The sequence below is a fragment of the Gavia stellata genome, chromosome 7, assembly GCF_030936135.1.
Source record: "Gavia stellata isolate bGavSte3 chromosome 7, bGavSte3.hap2, whole genome shotgun sequence".
NCBI lineage: Eukaryota > Metazoa > Chordata > Aves > Gaviiformes > Gaviidae > Gavia > Gavia stellata.
Window position 1 is genome coordinate 24,251,612 of NC_082600.1, and position 16,244 is coordinate 24,267,855.

Below are 16,244 nucleotides of genomic sequence, written 5' to 3' on the forward strand. Positions count from 1 at the left end.
AGCTGAAGGCTGTAAAATACACTATCTGACATGCAGAAAGCTAGTATGGATCCACTATAAATTGAGATCAGAGAAAGTGGCCTGAGCAGTAGTAACTCCACCTCAAATTTCCTGTGTCTAGGCACAGTTATCAAGAGAGTTGCAGTAAACAAACTTACTAGCTTCCCGTGTCCTAATCTTCATGCTACTGTGGTTGAAACTGGGAAGAAACACGAAGCTATGCATGGATACAGTTTTGATGGCACTGATTTCTATAAACATTACAGAATATGAACATCTATACCGATACTGTTGACTTTAGCCACATACAAGGTCTAGTAACAGTGAATGCTTTAATGTTGTTGGCTTTGCTCATTCCACCTTGACAAATTATGGATGATATGTTTAATTTCCCATTACTGAACCTGACTGCTCCTTAGATTACGGGAGGACTTTTATTTTCTTTTGCTGATGGAGAACTGAGGTACATTGTAGGGCTGTGCCCAAATTATATAGGAAGGTATGGCAGAGCAGATAACTGAAATGAGCTTTAGCTGAACCCTATCTCAGTTCTTTCACGTGTATCTTCAACCCTGCCTAATTCTTCCTCACTTATCAAATTCACCCAGTTTTCCTTCAAGAGAGTAAACGCTCTCTTAATGCCTCAAGGTATAAAAGATCTAGCCTTTCTTCCTTGCTTCTTGAAGGTCTGCAGGGAAATAAGAGACTGTTGGCTTCAACACTGAGATTATGCTGCAGATACCCGCCTTGCACAAAAGATGCAAATAGTGGTTTCCCTTGTGTTTTTGATGTCTGAGAGAAATAAACACAGGGATGAATTGTTTCAGCCAAGAAGGAGAGAAGCCATTTCAACAAGAAGAAGCAGGGATTATGCTTTCCTTCTCTGTTGAAGACTGCTGTACCCTGACTGTCAAGCTGAGAACCAGTGCTTGTGCCCTGCAGGGACAGACTGCTTCTGAAGACAGCCATGGCAAAAAATGTCTTTTTACATTTCTATTTAGTCAAAAGACTTTTGTCTTTATGGTTGGATTAGGTAGCTATCAGGATCTCTTGACTGAAGCTCTCAAACACACAATCTGAGGTAGTCCTGTTTAACTCAACACACACACTCTGCTTTATAGGCAAGGAAGACGATGTAGTAAATATGAAAGACCATCTCACACTAGTGCTCCATGGGCTTCCTGCTCAGCTCTGATGCACTTCAAAGCTCCATAGCTGTCTGGTCTCCAGCTGTCTTACAAACAACCTCTTCACCCGTGAAGCATGCTGTGGGTAGGGGCAGTTGTTTCACAGGAACCCAGAATACATTGTGTTCCCAGCCTAGGTTCTCGCCTGACTTTACCTCTGGGGAACAGGAAGAGCCTGAGCTGGACTGTCCTCAGAGCTGTTTGCAAACTGTTCTCAGAAACAATGGCTGATGATTCATCTGGCATCATCATCAACAATCTCCAGGCCTGCCTTTTAACAAACCTTCCCAAAATAAAGAAAGGGGACCTACCCAGACAGAATCATGTATGTTTTAGTGATGGATCTACAGAAGAGTAATCTAGGTTTAAGAGTGCTTGTAATCAAGTGATTACATATGCTTGCCTGAGGTCAGACAGTAAGCTAGTTTAGCAGCTCTGGGGACCCTTGTTCCTGTGTTGTGCTCACATGACATGAGCATGCTGACTCATCCATGTGTGGGGATATATAAATGCCTGCTTATAACGTGTTTTTGCAAGTTTTAGTAATAAAGCCAGATCTGTGAGGTTGCAATCCTTTCTATGGCAACAGAACACTGTCATCACCAACATTTTGACTTAAAAATTGTTATAGTTTGAAAAAGAAACTCAGTTCTTTTTTTTGTTTATGCTAGTAACACAGAAGGTCACTGGTTTAATGTGCGTAACCTTTTAAAGTTATTTCTTTGAGTAAACATTTGCTGGAAGATATCCTGTCTGGGTGATATCTTTGGCAGATGCCTGATATTATGCTACCTAAACAAACTTTTCTTTGGTGAGCCCAAGGCAAGACATGAGGTGGCCTTTCTAGAGGTATGCATCCTAGTATAATGACAGCCCAAGTGGTGTTACAATATTTGAAAATGAAAGACCCCAGAGCAGGGAAGATTGATGGTGTTTACTTTCTACAGTTGCTAGCAGTGAAAGGATAGTGACGACTGATGAAGACTAAGATATATTAATGAAGGAAGCTTGTACTACTCATCAAGGATGTGAGTTGACAGAGCTTAGGATATCATGCTGGCATCTCTGGGAATGAAATATATATGCTGAGGAGAGCCTACATAAGCACATAGGGAAGACATCCACTCAAAACCAAAATTATGGATGTCCGCAACATGAAATATTTACCTAAGGAAGTTAGAACCATGCTAAAAAAAACCCAAACAAAATGTGTCTACTGTACCAAAAAAAAAAAAAAAACCTTGTGGAAAGAGGACTAAATGTCGGACTAAAAAGGTGAAACAAAGAGAAGTGCAAATGAACAAAGCAAACCTTCATCATAGGGCTGCGGGGGATGCTTGTGGTTGTTAAAGTACATATGTCTCTGCCAGAGGAAACTTCTTTCTTTTTTAATAAGCTTTTAACCAAAAGTTAGTTATCCTTATTAGACTAGTGGATGTAAATAGTTATCATAGGGGAATATGAAAGTCCTTGAAGCTCAGTTGATTAACAGCATTTAAGGCTGTTAAAATAATATTATTTTTAAGCAGGGAACTTTAGCTTAAAACCCCCAAACCTTCAAAAACTTTTTCTCTCTTTCCTATCTTCTTCTCTTACACATCAATAGATGAAGTCAGTGCTAGGTGTTCACTTATGTTTCCTTAAATACCAAGAAGACAACAGAAGATATTTAAACACTATACATGTTGTACTTCACGGAGGTGGGAGGAGAATGTACAGAAATGTGCCCTTTCTTGGGATGCATCAACACACACACCTTCCTGGAAGAAACAAAAAAGCAAAGTTAAAAAAACAGCCATGAGAAAAAAACCATTGACAACAGAAGCCTGCGTTGCTGTGTCACCTTCCATGTCATATGAAAATACTTTTTCCGAAATTTGAAAGCATTTTGTAAGAGCAGTCAGAAGCATTGTTTTTTTTCTTTTTCCTTTTCAAAGCAAAGCAAAGTTCCACCCTTGCTGTCTGTCTCTCTTTTTTCTCCTCTCTCTTAAAAAAAAAAAAAAGTTTTGAGAATTTCATTTTTCTATTCACTGCAGTCCTGGCCAAAGTAAAGCCCTCTTTTACATTGACGTCAAGATCTTTACTAAGATTAGGGTTTCATTTCTCTATTGCAGCAATTAGCTAGGGAATGTATAAAAGGCTTCAGGGAAGCAAGCTGGGACTCCAGAGGGGAAAGCACTTTGCACCACAGGCAGATAGCAAAAGAGAGGGCGAGAGGAGGAAGGCAGGAATACAGAGAGGCGGGGGGGGCGGGGGGAGGGAGGGAGGGAGAGAGAGAGGGAAAGAGAGAAAGAGAGAGAGGGAGGGAGGGAGGGAGGAAGGAACAGAAAGTTTGTGTACCTAAACCTTTTTCAAAAAAAGTATTGTTGCACCTGGTAGCCAGCTTTACTGACACAGACATGAGGGGTCTGTTCAGTGCTTAAATAGCTGAGAAACAATGGGATAGTGCAGGAAAGTTAAAAATTAACAGCCTCAGCTTAAATTTTGTAACTGCTGGGAACTGGAAACACAGCTGCCTCTCTCTTCAACAAAATCAGGTCTCCTGGTTAAGGGAAGAATTTTTGTTAACGTCTTAGTTTCTGAAAAATAAGCAGCTCTGAGTTGAATGAGTATCACGCAGTTATGGTTTTACCCAGCCTGCTCATATTCAACTATCTCTGCTCATTTTAAAGAGAGCGGCTGAGAGAGGGGTAAGGAGGCTTTTGAAATGCTTTTTACTTTACTTTTTAAATGAGGGTACAGAGCAAAAAAAGGAGCTGAAGGTATCCGGCTGAAGAGAAGCAGCAAGGAAGATGGGTCTGCTAAGTGTGGATTTGCTGATCACGCTTCAGATCTTGCCGGTCTTTTTCTCCAATTGCCTCTTCCTTGCGCTGTATGACTCTGTGATCCTCCTGAAGCACATGGTGCTATTTCTGAGCCGGTCTAAATCTGGGCGCGGTGAGTGGCGGAGGATGCTGACCTCGGAGGGGCTGCGCTGCGTCTGGAACAGCTTCCTCCTGGACGCCTATAAGCAGGTGGGTACACGGCGATGGGGATGGGGACGGGCAGGTCGGGGTGGGTAAACTGTGATGAACATCCCTGTTGTCAACGGAGTAGGGAAGGGAATGACTCTGTGCGGTGCAGACTATCTCCTATTCGATGTTGTGTGTGATGGGAGAGGTATAAACTGAAAGGAGCGGTACTTTTAAGTCAGGGCTAAGGGTTCACGAGATTCAGGAGCTGCTCTGCCACTAACTCGCTGTGCAGCCATGGCCATGTCACTTAGTTTAGCTGTACCTCAGTTTCCCCACCAGTACGAATAATAATCTTCATGTTTATAAAGTATTTCAAGATCTTTGTGTGATAGTAATTGTAAAATACTCTAGATGTTTTCACAGCTGTTGTTTAATTGTTTGCCATGTGAGATCCTCAGAGATTATACGAAGACTGCATCTTCAAATAGAGCTCTACATTGATGGACATCATCTATGTAACATAGAACTGTTTTAATTAGAGTAAAAGATAGAAATGAACCTTTGTCATTACACTGGCATTTTCTATTACTTATATGTTAGTTTTTATATTGGAGGAAGCATCCAGGTAATAGTAAAACTGTGCACAGAGTAAACCAGCCTTTTTTCTTCATGAAATCAGTGACAGAGGGACATGTCAGAGGTTAAAAATGAACTTGACTAGCTGAGCGACAGCTGCCTGGTGATTTAAGTTAATAAAGCCAATAGCAGTTATGCAACATGTACTTTTTTTTCCTTTTAAGTTTTGTACAAACATTACCCAGTGGTACTGCCCAGGTCTCATGAGGTAGTTATAGTTCCCTTTTATAGATTGAAAAGGTGGACCCAAAAAGATTAAATTTCTTGCACAGGCCACCCAGTTAGTAAGTAGAAGAACTGGATTCAGAGCTCTGTGGCTTCCAAAACAGTGCTTAGTCTGTTAATGTGTTGTCTTATTTAGACCATCTAATTTAACATATGCCATGTGATGTCATGAGGTCATAGGGGTCCTATCCAAATGATATCTCTGCATCTTCTGAAATATTTCTTTTTGTACCACCTTCCCCCCAGTCCCCTTTTGCTCCCCCACAATGGCTTTTGTATTTGCTCTTACCTAGAGATGTGAAAAGTTGGTGGTGCTGGTGTTTGCTGGCTTTGTGATACGGGATACAAGCTGCTTAGCCTGAAACCCAAGCCACAGGGACATTAATTTTCAGTGCAAGACAAATATAAATAACATCAGCTTTTGCCAAATGGGTCAACCTCTTACTGCCACCCTAGGAATCAGCCAGCTGGCTACTCAAATAAAGTAATGCTGAATGAAGCTCACTATTCTCCTAGCCCTTCTAGTTTCTGGTTTTAGTCTCTTCACATACATTAAGTAAGTAAATTTTACAGTGGTCTTGTTAAATGGGCTGGTGAACACAATTGTTCCCATTTTACAGCCAAGGTAAGGCAGGACAGTTAACACATGACTTGGTCAAGGCTCCGGTGGAAGTTGGTAGCATGGCTCTGAAACAGCCAAGTTTCCAGTTCCCACATTTGCAACCTCTATGTGGCCCAGTGTCCAGAGAAGGTGTGGAGGAACCTTATATCCATGAGATATTTTCAATCTCATTTTGCTTAAATAACACAAAGTGATTTAAAATAAAGATGTCGCATGCCTTTCTGTACTTTCCCAAGTCATACTTTGCCTTTTCCTTAGTACTGTTGATGTCAACCATGGAAGATACAGGGAGGATGACTCTGTGCTATTTTTGGTGTTGGCAATGAAACTCACACCCTGAACTTTGGTAATTAAAAACTCTCCCTTATCACCATTAAATGACCTCGGTTGTTCAGGCCAATCAGCCTTTAAGGTCTCTAGAATGAATCCTGGGCCTCAATGAACTCAGCAAAAAAATGCATATAAACTTAAGCAAATTTTATCACCTTGTTCTAAAAAGGGGAGAAAATCCATTCATGCCAGCTATCCTTAAGATGAAACTAATTGACCAACAATTCATGGAAGGACTCTATTTTCCTTAGTAGAATTATGGGACATAAGGACAGAAGATTATCAGAAACCTTGATTGTCACAGAAAGGTAGATAAGTGTAGAAATCAAATTGTAGAGGGGACACAATAAACTGAGGAGCAATATTAGGAGAAGAAGAGTCATCACCTCCACAACAGAGGAGAAACTTCTGCTGCTTCTGTAAGGAAGAGAAAGAAACAAAAGTTTCAGCTGGAAAGCTGTACTGGTAGAGTTGAAAAAAATTGAAATATACCCTGCTTTGTGGCATGTTTAAAAAGCATCAGAAATAGTGAAATATATTAAAGACTGTCCCATAAAGCATCTTTTTCCTTAAATTATCTTCTAAATCCTGAATAGGACTGCCCAGTTGTGATATCTTAATCTTAGCCAATTAGTAAGGGTAGGAAATGAAAATGTTATTGAATCAGGGTACTAAACAGCATGGCAAAATGCAGTTGATATCATAACAGTGATTTTTTTATTGCTCGCACTTGCTAGCTGAAGTCAGGTATTAGCAAAGTACTTAAGCAGGTGCTTAAGCTCATTCTATTGAGGACTATTTATGAGATAATCACCATTTTCCAGCTAGCATAGGAGAATTGCAGATGTCTGAGATATACCAAAGCTAGACTGCCAGTTAGCAGAAGACTGGATTAAAGCAGTAACTATGCTTGGTTTTACTATGTTTTGTGTCACTTATGCAGAACTCTTCCTGCGTACATTTCATAACATTTTTCACAAAAGTACTTGATGTAAAATTTCTATTCACAGAAAAATTTACTGGATGCCATTCCAGAAAAACTGTGGGTAGTTACTAGATTTGGGATTAAAGTAAATTTATTACAAGAAAGGAGCTCTGCCTTGAAAGCGCACAGACTGTCCCAGAATTAAGTGACTTTGTTTCCAGACTAGTGTGTACAAGATATGATCTTGGAATAGTTAAAGTAGAGTATATTTGAAAATAGCTATTCTGATGCATTTTCCCTTCTAGAAAAGCTTTTGAATGTCTTACTCAAATTTCAAGTTTCTTTTGTTCTGCTTTTTGTTGTTATTAAGTATTATTGCACATGACTTTTGGGTTAGGGCAATTATTTCATAGGCAAGATTACCTTATTGATATTTTGTTTATTTTTATTTACTTATGTAAATTTTATCAATGATTAATATATTTCTTTTTACTTCCTTAGCTCCGAGTTCAGTATCTGTCACACTCAGTGTTGATATTGCCTACACTGCACAAGCTTCGTGATTTACAGAACATCCTCTCCCTATTCTTTTCTGAGAGGCAAGCTTGTCTTACATTACAACAAGGGAGTCTTTAGGACCAGATTAATTGTCATAACAGAGATAAATAGAACTAGTAGTCAAGTTAGATTAACTTTATATAATTGAAAAAGTGCAGCTATTTTATTTAAATGTTATTTTTCTAATTTACTGTTGTGCTCTATTTATCTACAGAAATGAGTGGCTTGATTCCTGAAGAGCAAATCATGTATGTATGTGTGTGTAGGTATTTACACTTTTGTATGTGTTTGTATGGATACCGATATACCTAAGTGTGTGTATCTGTCTCTATATATGTACATACATATACGTGTATGTGTGTAAAGGCAAATACACACACATAGGCATACATAATCTGCTCTTTCAGGAGTCAGTCCTCTCTCATTTCTCTGTATATGTATACACATATATATGTGTATGTATACATATGTATAGATATGAATGCAACCACACCTACTGATAAGAGAGAAAAAACAAAAGAGATTTTTGGGAGGGTGTTAGTGTGCCTTCTGCATGATTTATATAGGCCATCTGTACAAATGCCAGTGAGGCATTTGTTTTAGCCCACAGCATGAATACTGAATGTGTCACATATCTTACAGAAATCCAGAGAAAGACCTAGAGAGTTTTGAAAAAACATTGTACTTACTTTTAAAAGCTTTTTTTACTTGCTAAGTTCCATGCTTTATTTAGCACTGGGATGAATCTGCTTTCTAAGATTCCAAAGATGAGAAATTGTTATCTTAAAATGCTTTTAAAATGGGTAAAAAAAAGGTTGCACCCATTAGCAGTGCCCAGTGGTAAGGCCTCGTGCTGGGGGCTTTTCCAGTGCCAGATATGAGCTTTGTGTTTCAGCAATGCAAAGCTACCATTCCTGGTCTCTAGCAGAGAGCTGTAAGGTTATCCTCTTCTCCACCTCAGTGCAGGGTAGTTAGGGAGAAGACCTTCAGGCATCTCCCTGAAGCAGCCAAATGCTTAGGAATGCCGTAGTACACCTATGGGGATAACATGCACGTGTGCATGTATGCACATGTGTGTAAATGTACGCTACAGCCCTCAAAAGGATGCAGCTATCTCAAGCGATGGATGATGATGGGTGTGTGTATGTACTTGTACAGCTTTTTACTGTCTTAGAACAGGCCAGCAGCAAGCTCTGGCATGACAGACCCAGCACGGAGGGAACGGTTGGCACAGGATCCCAACTTCACAGCATAGGCCCAGCTCTGGATGTAGCAGCAAGTAGACTGGTTCAGTAAACACCCAGTGGGGTTTTCCTGAGATTTCAGGGAGGCACAATTAAATTATCTTTGGCTACTTCTGCCTGCCTGATAGGCACATTATTTATTCTTAAAATGAATCAGTATGCAAAGCAGGACAGCCTGAAAACTGTCATGTTGAGTGCATGTTGCACAGCATTATCACAAAGCTATATGTGAGAGTAATAGAATGGCGTGATCCTTTACCTGCTGTTTGGCTGTCCAGTAACTCTTTACTTTTTGGGGAAATCTTTTAAAGGTTGGAACAAAGACATAACCTCTATACTTATTATTTGTATTTATTGTGTCTGGCAAGGTCTCTCTCTGCATTTGAGAGAGATAAAGGGAATTTGTGAAATAGAGCGTGTTGTATAGTTTCAAGGTTTAGAACTAGACATTGTGTGGTATTAAAAATATTTTATTGGTTTTACAAAGTTCAGCCTTAGCAGAATTGTTTTCATTGACATTTGCAAATGAAAACAATCTTGAAAGAAGTGAGAAAAACAAAACAAAACCACAATTTAAACCTTTCCTGCAGTGTTTGGAACATAAATTCAACAGGATTTGGGCTTGTCATTGTCATTATTATTAAAACATTGTCATTATTATTAATATATAATTATGTTTGTTACAGTAGTGTCTGAGGACCAACCTAGACCAGGGACCCATTGTACCAAGCAGTGTCCTAAACAAGAGGAGCAGACAGTTTGTCCCACGGAGCTTACAGTTCAAACACTCAAGACAGACAAAGGGTAGGAAAAGGAATATGACAACTCCTCTCCCACATGGGGTCTCATCCTATCCGTTTCATTTTGCAGATCTAACTTCACTTCTTTCACACCACCTCTTTGCAGTCTTCCTTTTTCACCCTTACGTGCGAAAAACTGACTGAAAGGACTGCTTGACTTTTTGTCAAACCCTTGTGAAAACCCTCTTCAGCTGTGGTAGACACGGAAAATAAGTTAATGGGCACCACCCAAGGAAAAGGACCGTACCCTGTCCTTGTGTCCCAGCTCTGCCTCTCCAATAAAACCACTACTGTGCATTCATACAGTGCTAAAGCTGAGAAAAAAAAACAAACAAAAAATCATCTAAATTAACTTCAAATGTCCTCCAGGTGCTGACTAACAAAGACTGGTGAAGGCCTCTGTCACCTGTGTCCGCAAGGGCAGCCGGTGGCCCAGAGGCCATGATGTTGTAGGCCATGCTCCCATCTTGAGGGAAACATAAGCCCTTAAGAAGCTTGCTGTAGGCTCCCTGATTAAGAGGAACTAAAATTATCCATTTTCTTTTATAAGAGTGCAAGGCAAAACTCTCCTCTATGCTTTCCTCTGCCGTGCATGCTCATTTGTGGGAGTGGCAGTTTTTAAAGAGAGCAGCATTAGACTGGTTATTTTTATCTGGACTCTGCCCTTTTAATTTGTCTCTCACTTCCCACCCTCAGCTTCACACACCTGATCCTAAGTAAAAGACACTGGACTCTGGGAGAACTTGAGTCAATTCCAAATTCCAGGCTCTGCTCTCCAATTTGAGTCACTGAGTCTCTTAAAGCAAGCTGCCGCCTCCCCATGACAAATGAAGCTCCCACTCCTGTATGCCACTCCAGACAAGGGCCTCCTATAATTTTTATCCACTGCAGAACTCTGGGTCATGTAAATAAAGAAAACAAAAATAATAATTTGTATAATTCTCCTGCCAGAGTCTGATTATGATTTGGATGAAGCACTGAGAAATATCAGGCTGTGCAGAGTCTATATTTAGCTGAACGGGATCAAATCAAATCAAAGTAGAGAATTTGAAAAGGAGCAAAAAGCTCCAGGGATTCAGTTCATTACCAATCGCTGGACTCCAGTCCCGAACACAGCATGTCCATATTTCAGTGGCTAATATCACAGACTGCTAATTGTCTGGCAACACCTATTTTCTTTAGGGGGTTGACACAGCCTGATGAGTCTGCCAAACTGTTTGAAAATCCCTCATGCAGGGAGTGAAAGCTGTATTCCAGTGCAAAGGATCCCAGGAGGGTTGTGCTAAAGCTGATAAAAGCAAAATGAGAAAAAAGAAGAGGTAAATGAGAAGGAGATGTTTTGTCCATGGGGCTTTTCCTAGTCCTTATGGAGAATGTACAACAAAGTTAGCAGTATGTTCTATTTCTAGCCTGTAGTTTATGAATAGGGCTTTATTTCCCGCTCCTAAGTCTCCTTCATTTTGCAGTCTGCGTGCTAAAGCATCAGCAACCTTGTTCCCTTTTCACTCTGTGTGCAGACTTGGAGAAGGAGATGCAGTACCAAGGCTGTCAAGCAAACACAAAATTCACACAAATGATGCAAGTCACTGCTTTGGTGTTGGGCTGGTGCTTGCTCTTGCTGATGGCCGGGCTGGCTCTCAGATTTGGTTGGCCTACCTTGTGTGTCCCAGGCAGGCTGCATGGGAGGGGGTGCCTGTGCGCTGCCCGGTTTCCACCTCATCCAGAAGACTGGCGCAGAATGCCCAAATATTCACGCACATGAGTACGTGATTATAGAAATGCTGGATCGCGTGTGAGGGGAATTCTGCTAGTTTGTTTCTCAGAATTTATATTTTGCCTGCCTTTGTGTAAGATTTCAAAAGCGGTTTGGCTGAATACATGGGGTTTTTTGTTTGTTTTCTCATTGCGTTGATTTTCTTTTCCAAGAGCTATTTTTTCTTTCAATAAATAACAACAAAGAAGACAGCCAAGGCCTACAATGCAGATGATCAGCAAGGATGATATTGTCATCCTGTGTCAATCGGTTCCCGAGCCTGGTGAAATAAAGAGTCCCTTTGGGAACGTCAGCGCTTCATCAAGACCAATTAGTGGAGATGCCGCTGCTTATGTTTAAACATTAACGACTGGGCAGGGCTGCTTTTTGGAGTGCCTGACACTGGCATGGAACAAGGCACCGACCTAATTACTCCTCTACAAGAGCAGAAAACGCCTAGTGAATGCCTGCTTGGCAAGGATGTCTCATTAAGGGGAAAAAAACCCAACACAAGCACTCCTAGAAACAAAAATTAAAATGATAGGTAACCTGCGGCCGTGAGACTTACTTCATGGCTGTGGGAAATGAAAAGAAACTGCTATAAGGTTATGTGGGGCATATTTGTACCTATTTTTTGGTCAATAAGGTATATGAGAGACAGAATGCAAACTTGCATTGTTGGAGAACAGTGAAATACGTTGCCACCCTTGGTATCAATGTTAAATAGTACTTGAAGGGCACTCCCATGCTGGTGTTTGATGGGCATTGTTGTGTTGGTCTGTTCCTTCAGGGTTTGCAAACTTGCCTAGGAAAAGAAGCATTTGGTAGACCTGAGTGAAGAGTTGGTAATGAGGAGCTTACAATATGTAGCCTCTCTTTCCGCTTAAATATGATCAAGAAGCAAACTGTGGTTTCCCAGTTCAAGAGTGTTGGTTAGAGTATTTTCAGTCATAATAGTTTTGTTAAAACAAAACCAGAAGAGTGAGGGGAAACAGCTGCTCAGATGTTTCTTGTCTCCTGAGCAGCTCTGTTCATTGCTGAGTTTTAGTTTCTATCCTTTTAACCTTTATTTGTCTTCTCCTCTGAAGAGTGCCAGCAAATATTAGAAATCGAAGTGTGTTGCTTTTATTACTTCTATTATTACTATTATTACTTCTTTTCTATGACTGGATGAGCGCACACTCCAAAATACTGAGGTCCATTATTCATCCAGGGAGTGGGTGCAGCACAGATACTTACATGTCAGGCTTTGCCCAAAAGGCACATTTTGGGCAAGCTAGCTCTGAAATAGCATTTGCTTGGTAGTGCAAGAACAGTTAAGCTTTCTAGGTAAAGAGGGATCTAGTGTTTGTGCAGATGTGCAGATGTTGTGTTTCTTGAGATGTGCCCTTTTTTGGTAGTTACCAACTTACCACAAAATGCTGAGTTGTCTGGCTGGCTTAGGGATTGAATGCAGCCCTCAGGATGATTATAAGGCCGCCACGTGATCTTGACCTGTGTATTTCTTTGCTCAAGTCTGGCCCTTTACCTTACTCAGTCCTGCTTTGCCTATCTTACTGCACAGAATGGCAGAGAGAAATGAGATGTGCAACAGCTGCACAGAAGAGTACCTACTACCTGCTAAGTTATAGGTGGTCTGTAGCACTTCTTAAACACTGCAAGATGCTTAATGCTACTTCTTAAATGCTACAGCCTGTGTCTCTGGGCTTGCCTCTCTCCAGATAGATACTTTTCTCTCAAAAACTGGGATACAGCTCTTCTCCTTCCTTGAGTTCAATGGACAGGCCACTCACACAGCAGGTCCTAAACTCAGCTATTTCAAACCTCGCTTGCTTTCAAAGGCAAATGAGCACAAGGCTTGTTTTTTTAACTGTTACCAGGGCTGTAGCAGATAGCAATGCTACAGATGCAGGTTTACGGGATGGGGTGCCACAAGGGGCTGTGCTTTCCTGGGGCATCACTTGCTTCCCTTGCCTGTGATGCAGCTGCAGCTGCACATGCCCTACTCCCAGTGGTGTGATCACTATGTGCTTGGCCTGGAGAGATTTGTGAGTCTCGGGCAGTCTTTCTGTGGCTCTCTTCTTTGCTGATCTCCGAGTGAATGGCAGCACAGTTGTGTCTCTATTTGCCCCATAGAAAATAGTCAAAATTATGTTTATATTGTGTGCCAACATGCTGTGAGACCATCTCATGTAGCTGTGAAACCATCTCATGTAGCTGTGAAGTCTGGCAGCTTTAAGGACAGTGTCTTAGAAACTTTGCTTTGGTTAGAATCTTGCTTCTGTTGCTATTCTGATGAAATAATGCCGAGTCATAAATAACTGTAGATTTGTTCAAGGTAGTCAGGTTTCTCAGGGAGAAATGGAGGATCCCGTACCTACAATATACTTGCCTCTGGATCTGTGTGTAGCAGCAATTGCATCAGTTGAGTATTCAGCTGTTAACTCAGCTTCTTACTGTATCTGACTCGCCAGGATACCTTGTAATGTAGAATAGAAGTGCACCAAAAATCAGTTATTTATTATTTATTCAGTTTTTACACAGTTCTCATTCAGCATTAACTTCTATTGACTTCAATTGGAGTGTAGCTTCAGAGAGAAATATATAAAATATGACATAAAGACTTCAGAATTTGGCCCTGTACATTTCCTTCAAAGCAACACTTCTGAACATGATCAAATATGCAGGAGACAGAGAGAGATAGAAAGTGTCAGGAAAATACAAAAGGATAATTGCATTGTTGTACTGGAGCTTGATGTTAAAGGCAGATACATAAGAATTGCTGTGGCAGAGCTCTTTGAAAACTGTCTTATGTAATAGTATTTTGTGGTTCTATAGCAGTTATCAGCTAAGGATCTTGGAGCCCTCTGCAGGCTCCACCTTATTCTGGCAGTCCCTTCTGTGAGATGCTTATATTCTGTCTTTTTTCTATAGGCAGGGAAATAGAAATGGTCAGGCAAAATGACTTTTCCACAATTGCCTGTTGGGTCTGAGTTAGATCTGGGGTTAGAGCTGAGAACAGTTTGTTTTCACTTCATCCTACTTCGACCATCATATAAACTTTCCCCTTTTCCTGCTGCTTTTCCCCCAATCATCTTCTAGAGAAACATTGCAGTAGAAGGAAATGTGTCACTCAATTACTGATAAAATTACTGCAAAGTGGCTAGAAAACCCTTTGGAGAGCGCAGTCTTGGATGGTCCACTGTCAAAACAGAATGATATATTGAGTGGGCATCTGCAGAGATCTTTCTTGTGTTTGCCATTCTGAGTATTTTCATTCTTGGACTGCAGGATGAAAAAGAATATACATGTATGAAATCTGCAAACCTCTCAAAACTGAGAGGCACTGCATGTGTTGTGAAGATCGGGAATACAATGCGGAATGATTTTGGAGAATTGGAAAAATGGCTTGAAATGTAAGATGCAGCTCAATGGGGCCAAGTGCAGAGCACCCAATTCAGACTGGACTGATGAAATACCCAAATCCATGATGGGGAGCAACTAGAAAGGCAGAAAAAGGGACCTAGTCATTATAACTTCTCACTAGCTAACCCCTAGTCAACAGTCTACTGTTTTTCCAAAACAGTCATGATGTTTCATGAAAAGCAAACATCTGGAATGTATAAACAGGTGTAGCCTGTGAGATACATGAAGTAATTGTCTGATTATTCTGAGAATTAGTAAAAACTCTTTTGAGGATTTGAACACTGCACTTCAAGGAAGATGTGAACCAAGTGGAGAGAACTCAGAGGATGGCAGTGAAAAAAAAGTCTGGAAAATTTGGCTCACAGAGAAAAGTTAGAAGAAATTAGAGGTAGGCTGTCTGAAAGCAAATTAGAGTCTGCAAATACATAAGGGTGGACAGGACTATGTGTGTAGTAGACAGGACAAGACAGATCTCAGATCAAATTTTCTAACAATAATGAAGTAGTATACCTGTCAGGAATGTCACATTTCCCTGCATTGTGAGTGGGCATGGTCTAGACGAACTTTTGAAGCTGCTGCTTTTGATGATTTGCTGTATCTCCATGCTATTGTCCATGCGGGTAATTAGGAACTTTTTTGAACAGGTGACTCTATTTATTTGAAGAGAGTAGTCATGAGGATACTGGACAAGCAAGTCACACTAACTTGCTATGTTTTAATTTGTTTTGCCATCAGGTCAAACTGGGAGGAGAAGCCCCAAACTCCAGTGTAATTCACATAGCCAAGGGCAGTGATGGCAGCAGTAGCAACTGGAAGAGTGTTGGTGGCAAGTGTGGAACCAAATGCCACCTTCTGGATTTTGCCAATCCCGAGCGGCCACTGGTGGTCAATTTTGGTTCAGCTACCTGACCACCGTTCACAAGCCAGCTGTCAGCCTTCAGCAAGCTGGTGGAGGAGTTCTCTGGTGTGGCTGACTTTCTGTTGGTCTACATTGATGAGGCTCACCCGTCAGATGGCTGGGCTGCCCCTGGAATCTCTCCCTCTTCATTTGAAGTTAAGAAACACAGGAACCAGGAAGACCGATGTGCAGCTGCTCACCAGCTCCTAGAGCGCTTTTCCTTGCCACCCCAGTGCCAAGTGGTGGCTGACTGCATGGACAACAATGCCAATGTGGCCTATGGGGTTTCATTTGAGCGAGTATGCATTGTGCAGAGACAAAAAATTGCCTACCTGGGAGGCAAAGGCCCCTTTTTCTACAATCTGCAGGAGGTTCGGCTTTGGCTGGAACAAAACTTCAGCAAAAGATGAAATCCATTCTCTACAGAAGCTATATCAACAGATGTGTCCCTTTAAGGTGATGTAAAAGGGAAAAAAAGAAAACATATGCTGGTTTGAATAAGGCCTTTCAGATGATTGCAGGAGAACACATTTGATAACAAGGTTAAATGAACATTAACTAGGAAAAGAAAAGAAAACAAAAAACTAACTCCACAGAAACATTATTGTGTGAAAAAATCCCACTCCTGCACTTGCTATGGGACAGAAGAGGTGAAGAGGCTTCTACGAAAAGGTGCTGCTGGAGAG

General features: G+C 41.0%; 1 protein-coding gene across 2 annotated transcripts; it reads left to right on the top strand.

Annotated features, from left to right (window-relative positions):
• The first annotated feature begins 3,979 nt into the window (after window positions 1–3,979).
• On the top strand, window positions 3,980–16,013 carry DIO2 (iodothyronine deiodinase 2). Of its 2 annotated transcripts, none has more exons than XM_009808336.2 (2): window positions 3,980–4,201; window positions 15,396–16,013. In XM_009808336.2, the coding sequence occupies exons 1-2, from the start codon at window positions 3,980–3,982 to the stop codon at window positions 16,011–16,013; spliced, it is 840 nt and encodes a 279-aa protein (XP_009806638.2). The 2 variants fall into 2 exon arrangements, with proteins under 2 accessions (XP_009806638.2, XP_059675773.1); XM_059819790.1 differs by having other exon boundaries at window positions 15,396–15,968.
• Window positions 16,014–16,244: the final 231 nt, after the last annotated feature.